This window comes from Eretmochelys imbricata, chromosome 3, assembly GCF_965152235.1.
Source record: "Eretmochelys imbricata isolate rEreImb1 chromosome 3, rEreImb1.hap1, whole genome shotgun sequence".
NCBI lineage: Eukaryota > Metazoa > Chordata > Testudines > Cheloniidae > Eretmochelys > Eretmochelys imbricata.
This window is the reverse complement of record NC_135574.1, coordinates 87,769,996-87,784,908: the sequence shown is the minus strand read 5'-3', so window position 1 is coordinate 87,784,908 and position 14,913 is coordinate 87,769,996. Positions and strand designations below refer to the sequence as shown.

Below are 14,913 nucleotides of genomic sequence, written 5' to 3'. Positions count from 1 at the left end.
CATATTTACGCACACACAGATAGATACATACGCATTTTCTTTTCCTTAACATCCCTTCCACACTGCTCTGTTTTTTACATCTTACATTCCCTTTATACATTTGAGGCAGTTAAGTTCCAATAGAACCCCCTTTTGTTCTTTTAGCAAATTTGACTAAATTGTCCAGTCAAATGATTTTAATCAGTTTATTTTTGCCTGGCTAATTTACAGACATTCCTTTGGAAAAGGGCTCATTCTTCCTTGAGAATGGCTGCAAAGAAACCAAGAATGCTCTTCCTCTAACACTTTTCCTTTTTAACATTTTCACAAAGTTTAGCTGCTTAATTCCCTCCAGCCTCTGCAGAGTTAACTTTTTTACTCTTTTCTCTTTGTAATTTGCCTGGGGGTGCCGTACATAGGACCTTCTCCCCCTTTACCTGCATCCCTCCAGCCTCTGCAGAGTTAACTTTTTCCCTCTTTTTGTATTCTTGGAGTGCCTCTTTCACTATTTTCAGCTGGCTTTGGGTATTTGTAGCCAGCACCTTCCAGTTGTCTGCTCCCTTTTCTGTTTGTGCCTTTTCCTCTTTACATGAAGACAAGCAGAGGGAAGAATCCTTACGTGCCTCCCACAACAACCAAATTGCTGCTACATCTCTTTTGACAGTGAGCTGTAGCTCACGAAAGCTTATGCTCAGATAAATTGGTTAGTCTCTAAGGTGCCACAAGTCCTCCTTTACTTTTTGCAAATACAGACTAACACGGCTGTTACTCTGAAACTAGAAGCTTTGTATATGAGGATATACTGAGCCAATCTATTCTCCACGTCCGAAATATTGCAGACATCAGCTAGGGCTTGTTTAGTCCAAGGACTGTGCCCAAATTTTTGAAGGATTTGTTTAAAAGGTATAATTTCTTTAACAAAAGGGGAGGTTGGAGTTCCTTCTGACTCCATTCCTCCTGCTGGTACTGGCTTACCCTATTTTCTTTTAAACATCTTAACATGGATATTTCAATCTCTTTGTCACTCCTGGTATTACTTAGCAAGTGACACAGCCTAGATTCTGAAATCATAGCTTAATCTATGCGTTTGTCCCCTGCTACCTTGTCGGAGGCCAGCAGGTCCCCTGCTACCTTGTCGGAGGCCAGCAGGTCCCCTGCTACCTTGTCGGAGGCCAGCAGGTCCCCTGCTACCTTGTCGGAGGCCAGCAGGTCCCCTGCTACCTTGTCGGAGGCCAGCAGGTCCCCTGCTACCTTGTCGGAGGCCAGCAGGTCCCCTGCTACCTTGTCGGAGGCCAGCAGGTGCAGTTAACCTAATAGAAATGCCTAGATCAATAGAGCTGGTGGTGTGCACACCAATATTTACAATAACTGAGGTTTTTTACCAATATTCCCCCTTTTGCAATTCTCCACAAAAACGTTGTACCAATAAATTAAAAACCAGCAGGATCTTATTAAAGGGAAAAAGGCAAAATACCACATTTATTGTGAATACAGAAAGAATCATAGTAAGCAGTTAGTTACAGTTATAACGTTCCATTCAATCTCATATTTATTCACACACACACACAGGTTCTGCAAGGTTGTTATCATAGTTACCAGCCTTAGAGTTGCTCACGCCAAGCCACTGGCCAGGTGGCCTGGACATGAGGAGGGAGCAGGGCCTTGTCAGATGCTCATCTGATGCTCCTGGAAGTTGGTTTGCAGAATCAGACCCCCCAAAGTTCTCACTTTCTAGAGTCCATTTTTATAGGAATTTCTTCCTATGCCAGTCTATTGGAGTTGCTTCATCATGCTGTTGCTGAATCAGTCAGCAGATGGCATATTCCTGACGGCTCCTTGCTGCTAGATGTTATCTTGTTCTTTGGTTCTCCCATTCTTGAGGCTGTTGGGTGGATTCCAGTCTGCCCTCCGGGGGTCCTCTGGTTATTTCCACTTGATGCCTTCTTCAGCCGATGGACACTGCATTCTTAGGCTGGCACCACCCTGATCATTCAGTTATTATCCACACCAAGCATCCATCCACATACATCCTCTATCTCTATTTTAATCACAATTGTTAACAAAGCAAGATGAATACAACAAAAGGGCAGGGAGTCTCTGGGTGCTGTTTCTATTGTTACAAAGTATTGCTTTGAGTCTCTCTCTGTGTGAGTAGTTGTTGTTACGAAGAATTGCTTTGAGAACAGACTCTGTCTTAGAATGTACTAACACAATTAGCAGCTTGCAAGTTTCACACAGAGAGGGAGAGAAACAGTACCAAAAACCAAGAGACCTCTTAATAAGTAATACCCTGGAATTTAAACTATGGGGAATCAAACTCATTTGTGATTTTAATACAGAACTTCTTTAATATGATCCAACACCTCAGCCCATACATTTAGACAGCACTATGTCTTAGAACAACAGGCAACATCTGATACCTCCTTCTCATGCTCTGTACTATCGAAGGTTATGACTTCAACACCGAAGCCCCTCCTTCCATTGGAGGGCACTGCTCTGAAGTCACCTAAAGTGGAGCACCCAGAGGGACAGCACTCGAAGAAGAAGAGACGGTTACTCACCTTGTGCAGTAACTGAGGTTCTTCGAGATGTGTCCCTATGGGTGCTCCATTACCCTCCCTCCTCCCCTCTACTTCAGAGTTTCCTTATTAGTCTCTACAGTAGAGAAGGAACTGAGTGGGGGTTGGTATCATAGCGTCGGTTAACTGCCAGCAGCAGTGCGAGGCAGGGACCATGCATGTGTGACCCAACCAGGCACTGCTACCAAAAGTCTCTGACTATGAGCGCAGGGGCGCACAAACACCTACAATGGAGCACCCACACGGACACACATCTCGAAAAACCTCAGTTACTGTACAAGGTGAGTAACCTTCTCTTCTCTGGTGCATGGCTGAGAGCTTGGGGCTCAAGGTGCAGGAGATGGCAGAGCAGGAGGACACCCTCTTCAATGTCCTCTCAGCCTCTACGCCAACCCCGGTCGCCTTGCTTGTACACGATGCAGTCCTCAAAATAGCCAAGACCCTGTGACAGACCCACTCCTCCATCCCTCCCACCTCGAAAAGGGCAGAGAAAAAGTACCTTGTGCCGGCCAAAGATTTTGAATACCTTTATATCCACCCACCCACCCCCAGGCTCGCTGGTTGTGTCTGCGGCCAAAGAGAAGGACAAGCAGGTTCCCCCAAGAGTTTGGCATCCTAGTGGAGGAAGGTACTGTGGTGGCCAGATGTTCCCTGCAGATGGCATGGGACTCGGCGGCAAGGGTGGTCGCATTGGCGGTGGTCGTGTGACGAAGCTCCTGGCTCCAAATGGCGGGAATCTCCCAGGAGATGCAGGCCTCGACCCAGGACCTCCCTTTTGATGGAGTTAGTCCGTTCTCCAGTCAAACAAGCCCCAGACTGCACAGGTTGAAAGACACTAGGGCTACCCTTCGCACATTGGACATGCACATGCCGCAATCAGCCAGGAAGCCCTTCCGGCCACCACCAGCTCCAAGACCCTGGCAAACCTACCAGGGATCTACAGGGAGAAGGGCTGTAAGTTTTAGTTGTTGTCACCCTTCTTCCTCCTGCTCATCAGCCCAGCCTGGCCCCACCAAACACCCAGGGGGCCAGAAGCGATACTTTTGAGGGTGCGCCCGAGAGCGACACCCTAGTCAGTCAACCAGATCCTACTCACCTTTTCCTCAACCACCTCTCTCCCTACAGCTTGGCCTGGTCGCGGTTTACCTCGGACCACTGGATGTAGTAGCTCGGGGCTAGACCTTACAATTCTTGGCCGCCCCTCCTTCCCGTCCCCCCACTTTCCTGTCCCTCTTTGGGGACGCTTCTCACAAGCAACTCCTTGTTCAGGAGGTTGAGAAGCTCCTGGGCTTGGGGGCTGTAGAGGAAGTTCCTCGGGACATGGAAGGAAGAAGATTCTACTTCCATTACTTCCTAATCCCGAAAGCCAAAAGGGGCCTCAGACCCATCCTGGATCTGAATCGCCTCAACAAGTCTCTCAAGAAGTTGAAGTTCTGCATGGTCTCCCTGGCCTCCATCATTCCTTCCCTGGATCCAGGGGACTGGTACACCACTCAGCTTAAAGGACACTTACTTTCGTGTCTCTGTGTTCACAGGGCACAGGCGTTTCCTGTGTTTCATAGGAGCCAGGCACCACTTCCAGTTCACGGCGATACCCTTTGGCCTGTCCTCAGCCCCCAGGACATTCACGAAATGTGTGGCACCATTGCAGCTTACCTGAGACGTCGAGGGGTCCAGATCTTCTTGTATTTCAACTATTGGCTCATCAGGGGCAAGTCTCCAGAGCAGGTGCAATGGAGCCTCGATCTGATGCAGTCCATCTGCAACTATCTGGGCCTGTTAATAAACAGAGAGAAGTGCACGTTAATGCCAGTTCAGTGTATAGAGTTTATTGGAGCAGTTCTCGACTCCACGCAGGCCAGGGCCTTCCTTCCAGAAGTGTGTTTTTAGGCATGTCGGACTTGATCGCCCACATAAAGAGCCATCCGCTCACCACGGCTCACACATGCCTGCGATTGATGGGCCACATGGCTATGTGCACATACCTGGTCAGTCATGCCCGACTTCATCTGTGGCCTCTGCAGGCGTGGCTGACCTCAGTCTATAACCCAGCAGGCATGCCCTGGACTGGGTGGTCATGGTACCAAGCCACGTCCTCTCGTCCTTGGACTGGTGGCTAGACCCTGAGTCGGTGCTGGAGGGGGTTCCCTTTGTGACCCCGTCTCCCACCCTGGTCTCGGACGCGTCAGACCTGGCCTGGGGAGCCCACTTGGGCAAGCTCAACACCCAGGGCCGCTAGCTACCAAACGATCTAGCCCTTCTTATCAACGTCCAGGAGCTCAGAGCAGTTCGCCTGGTGTGGCCAGGCTTCTTTCCCCACCTGAAATGTGGTGTAGGTTTTGACTGACAATACAGCCACGATGTATTACATCAACAGACAGGGTGGCGTCAGATCTTCGGCCCTTTGTCAGGAGGCACTCAGCCTTTGGGACTTTTGTGTGTGGTATGCCATTCATCTGGTAGCCGCCCACTTGCCTGGAACCAGGATCGTCCTGGCAGATCACCTCAGCAGGGCCTCCTCGTCTCACCACGGATGGTCGCTTCATCTGGAGGTGGTCAGCCTAATCTCCGACAGATGGGGGACTCCCCAGGTGGACCTGTTTGCGTCTAGGCAGAACAGAAAGTGCCACATGTTCTGTTCTCTTCAGGGCAGGGACAAAGGCTCCCTGTCAGATGCCTTCCTGATTCCGTGGTCAGGAGCGCTGATGTATGCCTTCCCGCCGGTGCCATTGATCCACAAGGTACTTCTAAAGGTGAAGCAAGACAGAGCATCGGTTATCCTCATAGCCCAAGCGTGGCCTCATCAACACTGATTCAGTATGCTCCTGATACCCCATTGCAGCTGCCTCTTAGGACGGATCTGCTGTTCCAGAACCATGGCAACCTGCTGCACCCGAAGCTGGCGTCGTTGCACTTGACAGCTTGGCTGCTGCATGGCTGAGTATGGACGAACAGGAGTGCTCCACTAGTGTCCAGCAAGAAGCCTTCCACCAGGGCTACCTTTTTGGCAAAGTGGAAGCGGTTCACGTGTTGGTCCTTGGACCGACACATTCGTGCAGAAGAGGCCCCGCTGCAGGACATCCTGGACTATTTACTGCACCTTCAGCTCCAAGACCTGTTGCTATCTTCAGTCAAGGTACACCTGCGGCCGTTTCGGCATTCCACCCTCTGTTTCAAGGCCGGTTGGTCTTCGCCGATCCCATGATGGCATGGTTCCTGAAAGGCCTGGAACGCCTTTACCTGCATGTCCAGGATCCGGTTCCCCCTTGGGACCTGCAACTTGTGCTGTCAAGGCTCATGGGTCCCCACTTCGAATTCTTGGCTTCCTGCTCCCTCCTGCTGCTCTCCTGGAAGGTTTCCTTCTTGGTCGCTGTAACTTCGGCTCGTAGTGTGTCTGAGATCAGGGCACTCACGTCATAGCCGCCCATACGGTCCTGAATGCAGGCTGCATACCATGGATGTCAGACAGGCTCTGGCCTTCTACACTGATAGAACAAAGCCATTCCATAAGTCAACGCAGTTGTTTGTTGCTGTCGCAGACAGGAATAAAGGTTGCCCAGTGTCAGCCCAGAGAATCTCGTTTTGGATCACAGGCTGCATTCACTACTGCTATGAGCTTGCAAAGGTGCCCTTGCCGACAATCGTGACGGGTCATTCGACTAGGGCACAGGTGTCATCAGCAGCCTTCCTGGCGCAGGTGCCGATCCAAGAGATCTATCAGGCTTCCACCTGGTCGTCCGTCCACATATTCGCATCTCACTACGTGCTGATCTAGCAGGCTCAAGACGATGCTGGCTTTGTCAGAGCAGTGCTGCAAGCTGCAAGACTGTGAACTCCACGCCCACCTCCGTTGATTCTGCTGGTGAGTCACCTAGAATGAAATTGACATGAGCAAGTACTCGAAGAAAAACCTACCTTTCGTAACTGTTGTTCTTCAAGATGTGTTGCTCATGTCCATTCCATTACCCACCCTCCTGCCTCTCTGTCGAAGTTGTCGGCAAGAAGGAACTGAGAGGGCGTAGGGCCGGCAGCACCTGATATGCTGCAGCCTGAAAGGGACGCTCCAGAGGGCGCCACAGCTGGCCCTATGAATACCGCTAAGGCAAAAATCTCCAGCCATGCACGTGGGCATGTGTACGCCTAGAATGGAATGGACACGAGCAACACATCTCGAAGAACAACAGTTACGAAAGGTAGGCAACCATTTTTTCTTTCCAATCATACTGAAGAAAAAAATCTAATAAAATCTAAAATGCATGCTTGTATAGGTACCGAAACAGTACTTACAGTCCAGGTGTGGTGTTCTAAATGCAAATCTTTGCCACTGTGGTTTCAAATCCTGAAGCCAGTAATTTGTATAGCTCTAATGAAGTGGTGAATGAAAAAAGGTTCTGTGTAGTTGATGGCCTAAGCTATGATGTGTTGTTTATTTAATAAGATGTAATTTGCAAATAAACAGCCTAGGTTCCTGAAGGTTTTTTCCCTCAGTCTTAAGAAAATTATTTTAGATTGTGTTTCTGGAGTCCTTTCAAGTGTGACACTGACATTTTCTTTCTCAATTGTTTTTAGATGTTAAGGAGGAAGATAAATCCAAGGACAGTAGCGGTGAAAAGACAGACACCAAAGGGTAAATCCCTCAGTATTAAACTGTAAAATATTTGTGCTGTAGAGAACATTCATTAACTTTCAGTGATTTTCCACAGTTAACATATCTTCTGTACAGATGGCTATATATCAATGTGAGGTTATAAATCAGTGTCAGGAGTTACTAAAATACTTTAAAATGTGTGATGGGGAGCTCTAATTGCATCTTTATCAACAGCTAGTCTAAAAGACACTCTCAAAATGAAATTATGCCCTGTTTAATAGTTCTATATCTTTTGCCTTTGAACAGAGCGAAATCAGAACTGCTCAGCAATCCTTGAATTAAAGATAGCCTCACACCAATTACAGAACACAATACTAGAGTGGGAAAATACTAAAAGAAGAAGAGTTTTTTCATGTTGAGAGAGACTGCTGATTTCATTTTGTACTATTTGGCATGGACTGTATTTATTTTCATTCGGCTTTGTTTTGGTTTTTGGCAAGTTGTATTGTGAGTTTTCTAATTATGAAGCAGAAATTCCTTTCTTCACCATGCTTTATGTAATAGTATTTAAAATGGATGTGAGTTATTATGTTAAATGTCTAAACTGATCTATTAAAGTAATTTGCCTTTCCTGAGCTGATTTTACCTTTTTGTAATTATATCTTTATTAAAAAAAATTGTACTTGTTTCTCTTTTGTCCATCATTGCATTATATAGAAAGCATTTCCATATATAGTAAAGATAAACAGTCAGTTGCTGGGAGATTTAAGAGGACAGTCTGTATGTACGTACGCTGATCTGTGCACGTTGTAATGACTCATAGTACATGGACTGTGAAACAGTGACTGATGTACCTATTATACTTACAGTAAATAATGGAAAAGTAGGTATGGGGACATTGTGCCTGGATGTATGAGCATAACATTTGGAAGCAGAAGGTTAAAACTCTGCACCTCCTGGTTGGATTGTATAACAGGACAAATGCCTTATACTCTAGCAGCAGTATACTCTGCTGTTTGTCTTGTTATGGATTAATTTGATAACCAGCAATTAAGTCCTGGATTGGGTGTACTGCAGAATCCCTTCTGACCCTTAGAACTTCAAGCTGCAAAGAACCATATCCCTTTTTTAAACAAAACTTTGTTTGTTCGTTTCCCCTTTTTTTCCTTTTGAACAATTAGTCAATCCTGGCACCTGAATTTGTGATCCTGTTATATAGGTTCCTCATTCTAGATTAATAATCTCCATACCAGCCAGCTTGCTTCACACTGTAGAGAAATGTGGGGAAACTGTAGGACACTTTATTCACTAAGAGTAGTGTTATCCTTTCTTGCAAGGAAATATTCATTATTAGTGTTCTTTTCTTTCCCTTTCCTTTTTCCCATTTCTTCCTTCTCCTGTACCCAAAAAAAGTGCAGTTAAGTGTAGTCTCTTCCCTGTTGCTTCATAGTTCAAGGATTTCCACTAATCAGATTTATGCATTCATGGCATCTTTAGAAGGTTGATAGTAAAGATAACATGACCAAGTAATTTACATCCTTTCCTTGTCACTAAGGAGAAAGCTGATAATTTTTGAAGGTTTGAGGAGAAAAGGATTGAAGCGGTCTGTCTCCAAGACTGGAGTACTATAATAAAAGGACTCATTAATCCATATTTTCCGAACAAACTCTTCAGCTTTCTACTGTATTTAGTAATTCCACTTTGAGCATTTGGACATGGTGGGCCAAAATTTAACCTAATGACATGGAGATTAAATGTACATTGCTGCAGACTGCAGAAAAAATGTTGTCATTTTTTTTCAACTATACAATGTGTAAGTACAGTTCTTCTTCAAGTGATTGTTCATGTCCATTCGAAGCAGGTGTGTGTGCGCTGCGTGCGCGCCAGTCGGAAATTTTTTTCCCCCTAGCAGCGTCCATAGGGTCGGCCTGGGTGCCCAATATCTGGCCCCACCAACCCCCTACCCCCTCAGTTCCTTCTTACCGCCTGTGACGGCTATCTGGAACTTTGCTCGCTCTTGCAGGAAGTGCCTTAGCAGTGTCTTTGTTCTTAGTGTAAATAGTTTTTCTATATAGTTGTACTTATCACATAGTAGTGTTTGGTAGATAGTTAGTTTCCCCTCTGGGGGTATGTCCGGGTCTCCTGGGTTTAAACTCTGTGAGTCCTGTGACAAGTTTATGCCCAAGAGTGATCCTCACTCGTCCTGCCTGCTGTGCCTTTGTGAGACTCACCAAAAGGACAAGTGCCGCATTTGCAAGGGTTTCCGCCCAAGAACCCTTAAGGACAGAGAGCAGAAACTGAAACTCCTGCTCATGGAGGCGGCTCTGAGACCACAATCGGACCCAACGACCCGGCACCGAGCAGGTCTTCTTCGGTGCGCAGCACTCCGGCACCAACGGCGCACAAAACTGGCCAGACTAAGGACTCTAAAGCCCACTGGCACCGCCACTATTCGGGACATAGGGCATCGGCATCAGTTCTCCATCTCCGGTGCCGGTAAAGAAGAAGAGGCCCGCGAGGGATCGATCACCATACACCCTCCCCCCCCCACCCCCCCGAAGCCTAAGGGGCCGATGTCGTCCGCGAGTGGCTCGGCACAGACCACGTCCACCTTGCTTCCATCCAGGGTCTCATCGACTCCTGTCTCGGCTGGGATCCAGTCGAGTCCAAACCCTCCTCAGTCCCCGGACCATCTGGTGAACATACAACCACCATCGATGCCGGAGGCGTTCGAGGCAGCAACGGACCTGATGCGCCTCCCGGTGCCGTCCTTCCCCCAAAGGAGGGACAAGTCTCTGGCGACCGCATGGCCCCTGTTTCACTCCAGGGGCAAGCCAACCATGATGGCTCGTCGGTCTCCATCTCCGGCACCGCCCGCACAGACACAGGAAGCACGCCGCTCCCCGGAGTCAAGTCAACGTTTGTTGGCGACCCAGGGGATTGCTCCTCCATGGTAGTCTTATTCGGAGACCTCAGAGTAGGAGGTAGACTCAGCTCCTTCGAGCAGATCGCACAGCAGAAGATCCTGGTCCCGGCGCAGTCACCAACCGTACCCGGCACCATGGCAACAACAGTGCCAACCACCTGCTCAATGGCCCTTCTGGACACCCTGGGCGTACCATCAGTCAGGGTCAAGTCCATCGTCCGTGCTCCAGAACAGTGTCTGTGTCCTCGATGTCGTTTGTGCCACAATCAGTGCTGGCACTGCCGATGACTGCGCCGCCCTCGACTGGAGTGGCCCCGCCTACTCACATGGTTTCGGCACCAATGCCTCAGCCAGCCCCGGCACCGGCTCCCCAACTGACAGCACCTTTGGAAGCCTCAGCTCCGCCCCTACCAATCTCGACAGTCTCGGTCCCACCGATTTTACCTGCCCCGTCACCGGCTCCAATGCAGAGTTCTTCATTGGCGCTGGTTCCACAGACCGAGTACCGCATGCCAAAGGACCCCGGGGGGGCTGAAGGCAGTGAACTGGGTCCACCTCTGGTTCTCTTTTTTCCTCATCTTCACCTGACGAAGCGGTCGTGGGGACTTCGACGGCCCCAGCCTTGTAGGACAATCAGGTTCTTCAACAGTTTTTGAGGCGGGCCACCCAAAGCCTGGAGATTCAGGCAGAGGAGGTAGAAGAAGACTTAGACCCGGTCATAGACATCCTGGCTCCCTCCGGCCCATCCAGGGTTGCGTTGCCATTTATCAAGTCAATAACTCAAAGGTCTAAGAACTTGTGGCAAACCCCTGCTTCTCTGGCACCTACAGCCAAGAAATCTGAGCGCCGCTACTTTGTTCCCTCTAAAGGGAATGAACACCTTTATACCCACCCTCCTCTGGGTTCCTTGGTGGTCGATGCGGCCAATCAGAGAGAACCTCAGGGGTTTCAAGGCTCCTCCCGTAAAAAGAGGGATGCCAAGAAACTGGACCTGTTTGGCCAGAAGGTCTAATCCACAGCAGGTCTACAGCTTCATATAGCCAACCAACAGGCCACAGTAAGCTGCTACGGACATAACACCTTCTCATCCATGGCAAAATTTACAGAGCTTCTGCCCCAGGAAGCTCGGGAGGAGTTCTCTGCACTCGTGGAGGAGAAGAAGTTGGTCTCCCGAGCGTCTTTACAAGCGACCCTGGACACGGCGGATGCAGCCTCTCGCACTTTGGCCAGAGGGGTGGTTATGAGGAGAGGCTCCTGGCTACAGGTCTCTGGTCTTCCCCACGAGGTCCAACAGACCATTCAAGATCTTCCTTTCAGAGGTGTTGCTCTCTTCTCCAAGAAGACAGCTAAGAGACTTCACAGCTTGAAGGACTCGAGGACTACCCTTCATTCGCTGGGGCTTCACACGCCTGCTACTCAGCGCAGACAGTTTAAGCCTTAACCTGCTCCTCATCCTTATCAACCCCAGAACCGCCAGGACGCTCCACGTAGGCGGAACAGGAGCACTCAGAGGACGCAACATCCTCCATCTGAGCAAAACTCGGGCCAGCCTAGGACCCCACAGGGCTCTAGACCATCCTTTTGAGGGTACGGTCGAGGACAGCTTGCCAATTTGACCTTTAGATCCTTCCAGTCTTACTTTCTCGTCCCGTCTATCCCCTTTCTACTGTGCCTGGTCTCAAATTACTTCGGACCACTGGGTGCTCCGCACGGTAGAAAGGAGATATTCCATCCAATTCTGTACCCTCCCGCCCCCCCAACCCCCTTCCCCGTCCCTCTTCAGGGACCCCTCTCACAAGCAAATTCTGTGTCAAGAGGTGCAGTACCTCCTCTCGGTAGGGGCAGTGGAGGAGGTTCCTCAGGAGCTAAGGTGCAAGGGTTTTTACTCCCGGTACTTCCTAATACCGAAGTCCATGGGGGGCCTCAGACCCATACTGGACCTGCGACAACTCAACAAGTACATAAAGAAACTCAAGTTTTGCATGGTTTCACTAACCTCCATTATCCCCTCACTGGATCCAGGAGACTGGTACGCCACCCTCGACTTCAAGGACACGTATTTTCATATCGCAATAGTCCCACAGATGCTACCTGAGATTCGTGGTGAACACAGGCCACTACCAGTTCGCCGTCCTCCAGTTCAGATTGTCGACTGCCCCGTGAGTATTCACAAAATATATGGCAGTCATTGTGGCGTTCCTGTGCAAGCGCCAAATACTGGTTTTCCCATACCTCGACAACTGGCTGATCAAGGGTTGCTCGAGGGCCCAGGTGGCGGCTCAGGTCGAGTTTATAAGGAGGATCTTCCTCGACTTAGGTCTCCTCCTAAACGAGGAGAAATCCACTCTGTCCCCAGTGCAGAGGATAGAGTTCATAGGCGCAGTCCTGGACTCTACTCAAGCCAGAGCGTACTTCTCGGAGGCCAGGTTCTCACTCACGTCAGGACATCATACAAGGCCTCAGACAGTTCCCCACGACGTCGGCAAGAAACTGTCTAAAGCTGCTGGGACATATGGCCTCATGCACTTATGTGGTGCAGCATGCCAGGCTCAGGGTGCACCCACTCCAGTCTTGGCTGGCGTCAGTGTACCGACCAGCCCGAGATGCATTGGACAGGGTCGTAACCCTGCCCCGCCTGGTACTGGACTCCCTCCTGTGGTGGCTCAACACTCGAATGGTTTGCACAGGCGCACCTTTTGTCAGCCCTTGCTCACCTTGGTGTCAGACACCTCGGATCTGGGTTGGGGGGCTCACCGAGGGGACCTCAAGACCCAAGGCCTCTGGACTCCGGTGGGCCTCGCTCTTCACATCAATGTCAAAGAGCTGAGGGCAGTGTGTCTGGCCTGCTACACTTTCAAAACGCACATTAAGGGGCAGATGTGTTTCAATCCTCATGGACAACACCTCAGCGATGTTTTATATCAACGAACAGGGAGGTGCATGCTCCTCTCCCCTGTGTCGAAGCCCTTGAGCTGTGGGATTTCTGCATAGAGCACTCGATCCACCTGCAGGCCTCATACCTCCCAGGGGTGTGAAACACACAGGCGGACAGCCTCAGCGGACCTTCAACGGCCACAAGTGGTCCCACCGGCCAGACATGGTGAGCTCAATCTTCCAGTTTTGGGGCTCTCCCCAGACAGACCTGTTTGCCACTCCAGACAGCAAGAAATGTCAGGTTTCAGAGTAGCAGCCGTGTTAGTCTGTATTCGGAAAAAGAAAAGGAGTACTTGTGGCACCTTAGACTAACAAATTTATTTGAGCATAAGCTTTCATGAGCTACAGCTCACTTCATCGGATGTATTCAGTTTTTCCACTGAATGCATCTGATGAAGTGATCTGTAGCTCACGAAAGCTTATGCTCAAATAAATTGGTTAGTCTCTAAGGTGCCACAAGTACTCCTTTTTCTTTTTTCAAGAAATGTCAGACATTGTTCTCTCAGGAGGGTCCATCGGGGATGCCTTCCTTCTCTCGTGGGGGGCTGCCTGCTGTATGCTTTCCCACCCATCCCCCTAGTCCACAGGGTGCTTTTCAAGATCCGCAGGGACTGGGCTCGAGTCATACTAATAGCGCCGGCGTGGCCCCGTCAACACTGGTTCACCTTGCTCCTGAAAATGTCCGTAGCGGCTCCTTTCACCTTCCCGCTGGTTCCCGACCTGATCACACAGGACCAGGGCCGACTCCGGCACCTGAATCTGGAGTCGCTCCACCTTACGGCCTGAATGCTCCATGGCTAAGTGCCACAGAGCTCTCTTGTTCGGACCAGGTCAGACAAGTCCTCCTGGGTAGTAGAAAGCCCTCCACCAGAGCTACTTACCTGGCTAAGTGGAAAAGGTTCTCCCTCTGGGTGGAGCAAAGTAATCAGCCGCCACTCCTCATCCCCGTACCATTTATACTGGACTACCTCCTTCACCTAAAGCACCAGAACTTGTCCCGGTCATCAATAAGGACCCTTCCACCTGGGGTTCAGATCGTCTCTCGGTCTTCACAAACCATATGGTCAGTCGTTTTCTCAAGGGTTTGGACAGGCTCTTCCCACACATGAGTCAACCTGTCCCTGCCTGGGACCTCAAATTAGTCCTCTCCAGGCTTACAGACCCGCCATTTGAACCTCTGGCCACCTGCTCCCTGCTCTATCTCTCATTCAAGGTTGCGTTCCTCGTGGCAATTACCTCGGCCTGACGGGTCTCGGAGCTCAGGGCCCTCACGTCTGAGCCTCCTTACACAGTTTTTCATAGGAGAAGGTTCAGCTTAGGCCTCATCTGGCTTTTCTCCCAAAGGTCTCCCATTTTCACATGACCCCGGCTATCTTCCTCCCAGTGTTTTATCCCAAGCCGCACTCCTCCAATAGGGAGCGCAAGCTGCACTCACTGGACGTGCGTAGGGCCTTAGCCTTCTACATAGAGAGAACTAAGTTGTTCCGGAAGTCCGTCCAACTCTTCGTAGCCGTGGCAGACAGAATGAAGGGCCTTCCGGTATCATCTCAACGCATATCGTCATGGATAACTTCCTGCATTGGGGAGTGCTATCCCTTGGCAAAGGAGTCTGCTCTGCAGATAACCGCTCACTCTACCAAGGCCCAGGCCTCCTCTGCGGCGTTCCTGGCACAAGTCCCTATTCAGGAAATCTGCAGGGCAGCCACGTGGTCCTCAATACATACATTTACGTCGCAGTATGCAATTACACATCAGTCCAGGGATGATGCAGCTTTTGGGAGAGCCGTGCTCTTTTCTGTGGATAACTCCAACCCAACCTCCTGAGCTCTAGCTTGTGAATCACCTGCTTGCAATGGACATGAACAATCACTCGAAGAAAAAACGGTTACTCACTTTCTCGTAACTAT

At 49.7% G+C, this 14,913-nt stretch overlaps 1 protein-coding gene across 3 annotated transcripts in view; it reads left to right on the top strand.

Annotated features, from left to right (window-relative positions):
• The window catches only part of HDAC2 (histone deacetylase 2), a 60,602-nt gene extending 52,769 nt beyond the window's left edge, over positions 1 to 7,833 (top strand). For all 3 annotated transcript variants that reach the window (XM_077812967.1, XM_077812968.1, XM_077812969.1), the window contains 2 exons: positions 7,128 to 7,185; positions 7,453 to 7,833. In XM_077812967.1, the coding sequence (XP_077669093.1) occupies positions 7,128 to 7,185; positions 7,453 to 7,483 (89 nt within the window). In that variant the 3' untranslated portion in view covers positions 7,484 to 7,833. The remainder of the gene's footprint in view (positions 1 to 7,127; positions 7,186 to 7,452) is intronic.
• The last annotated feature ends 7,080 nt before the right edge of the window (positions 7,834 to 14,913 follow it).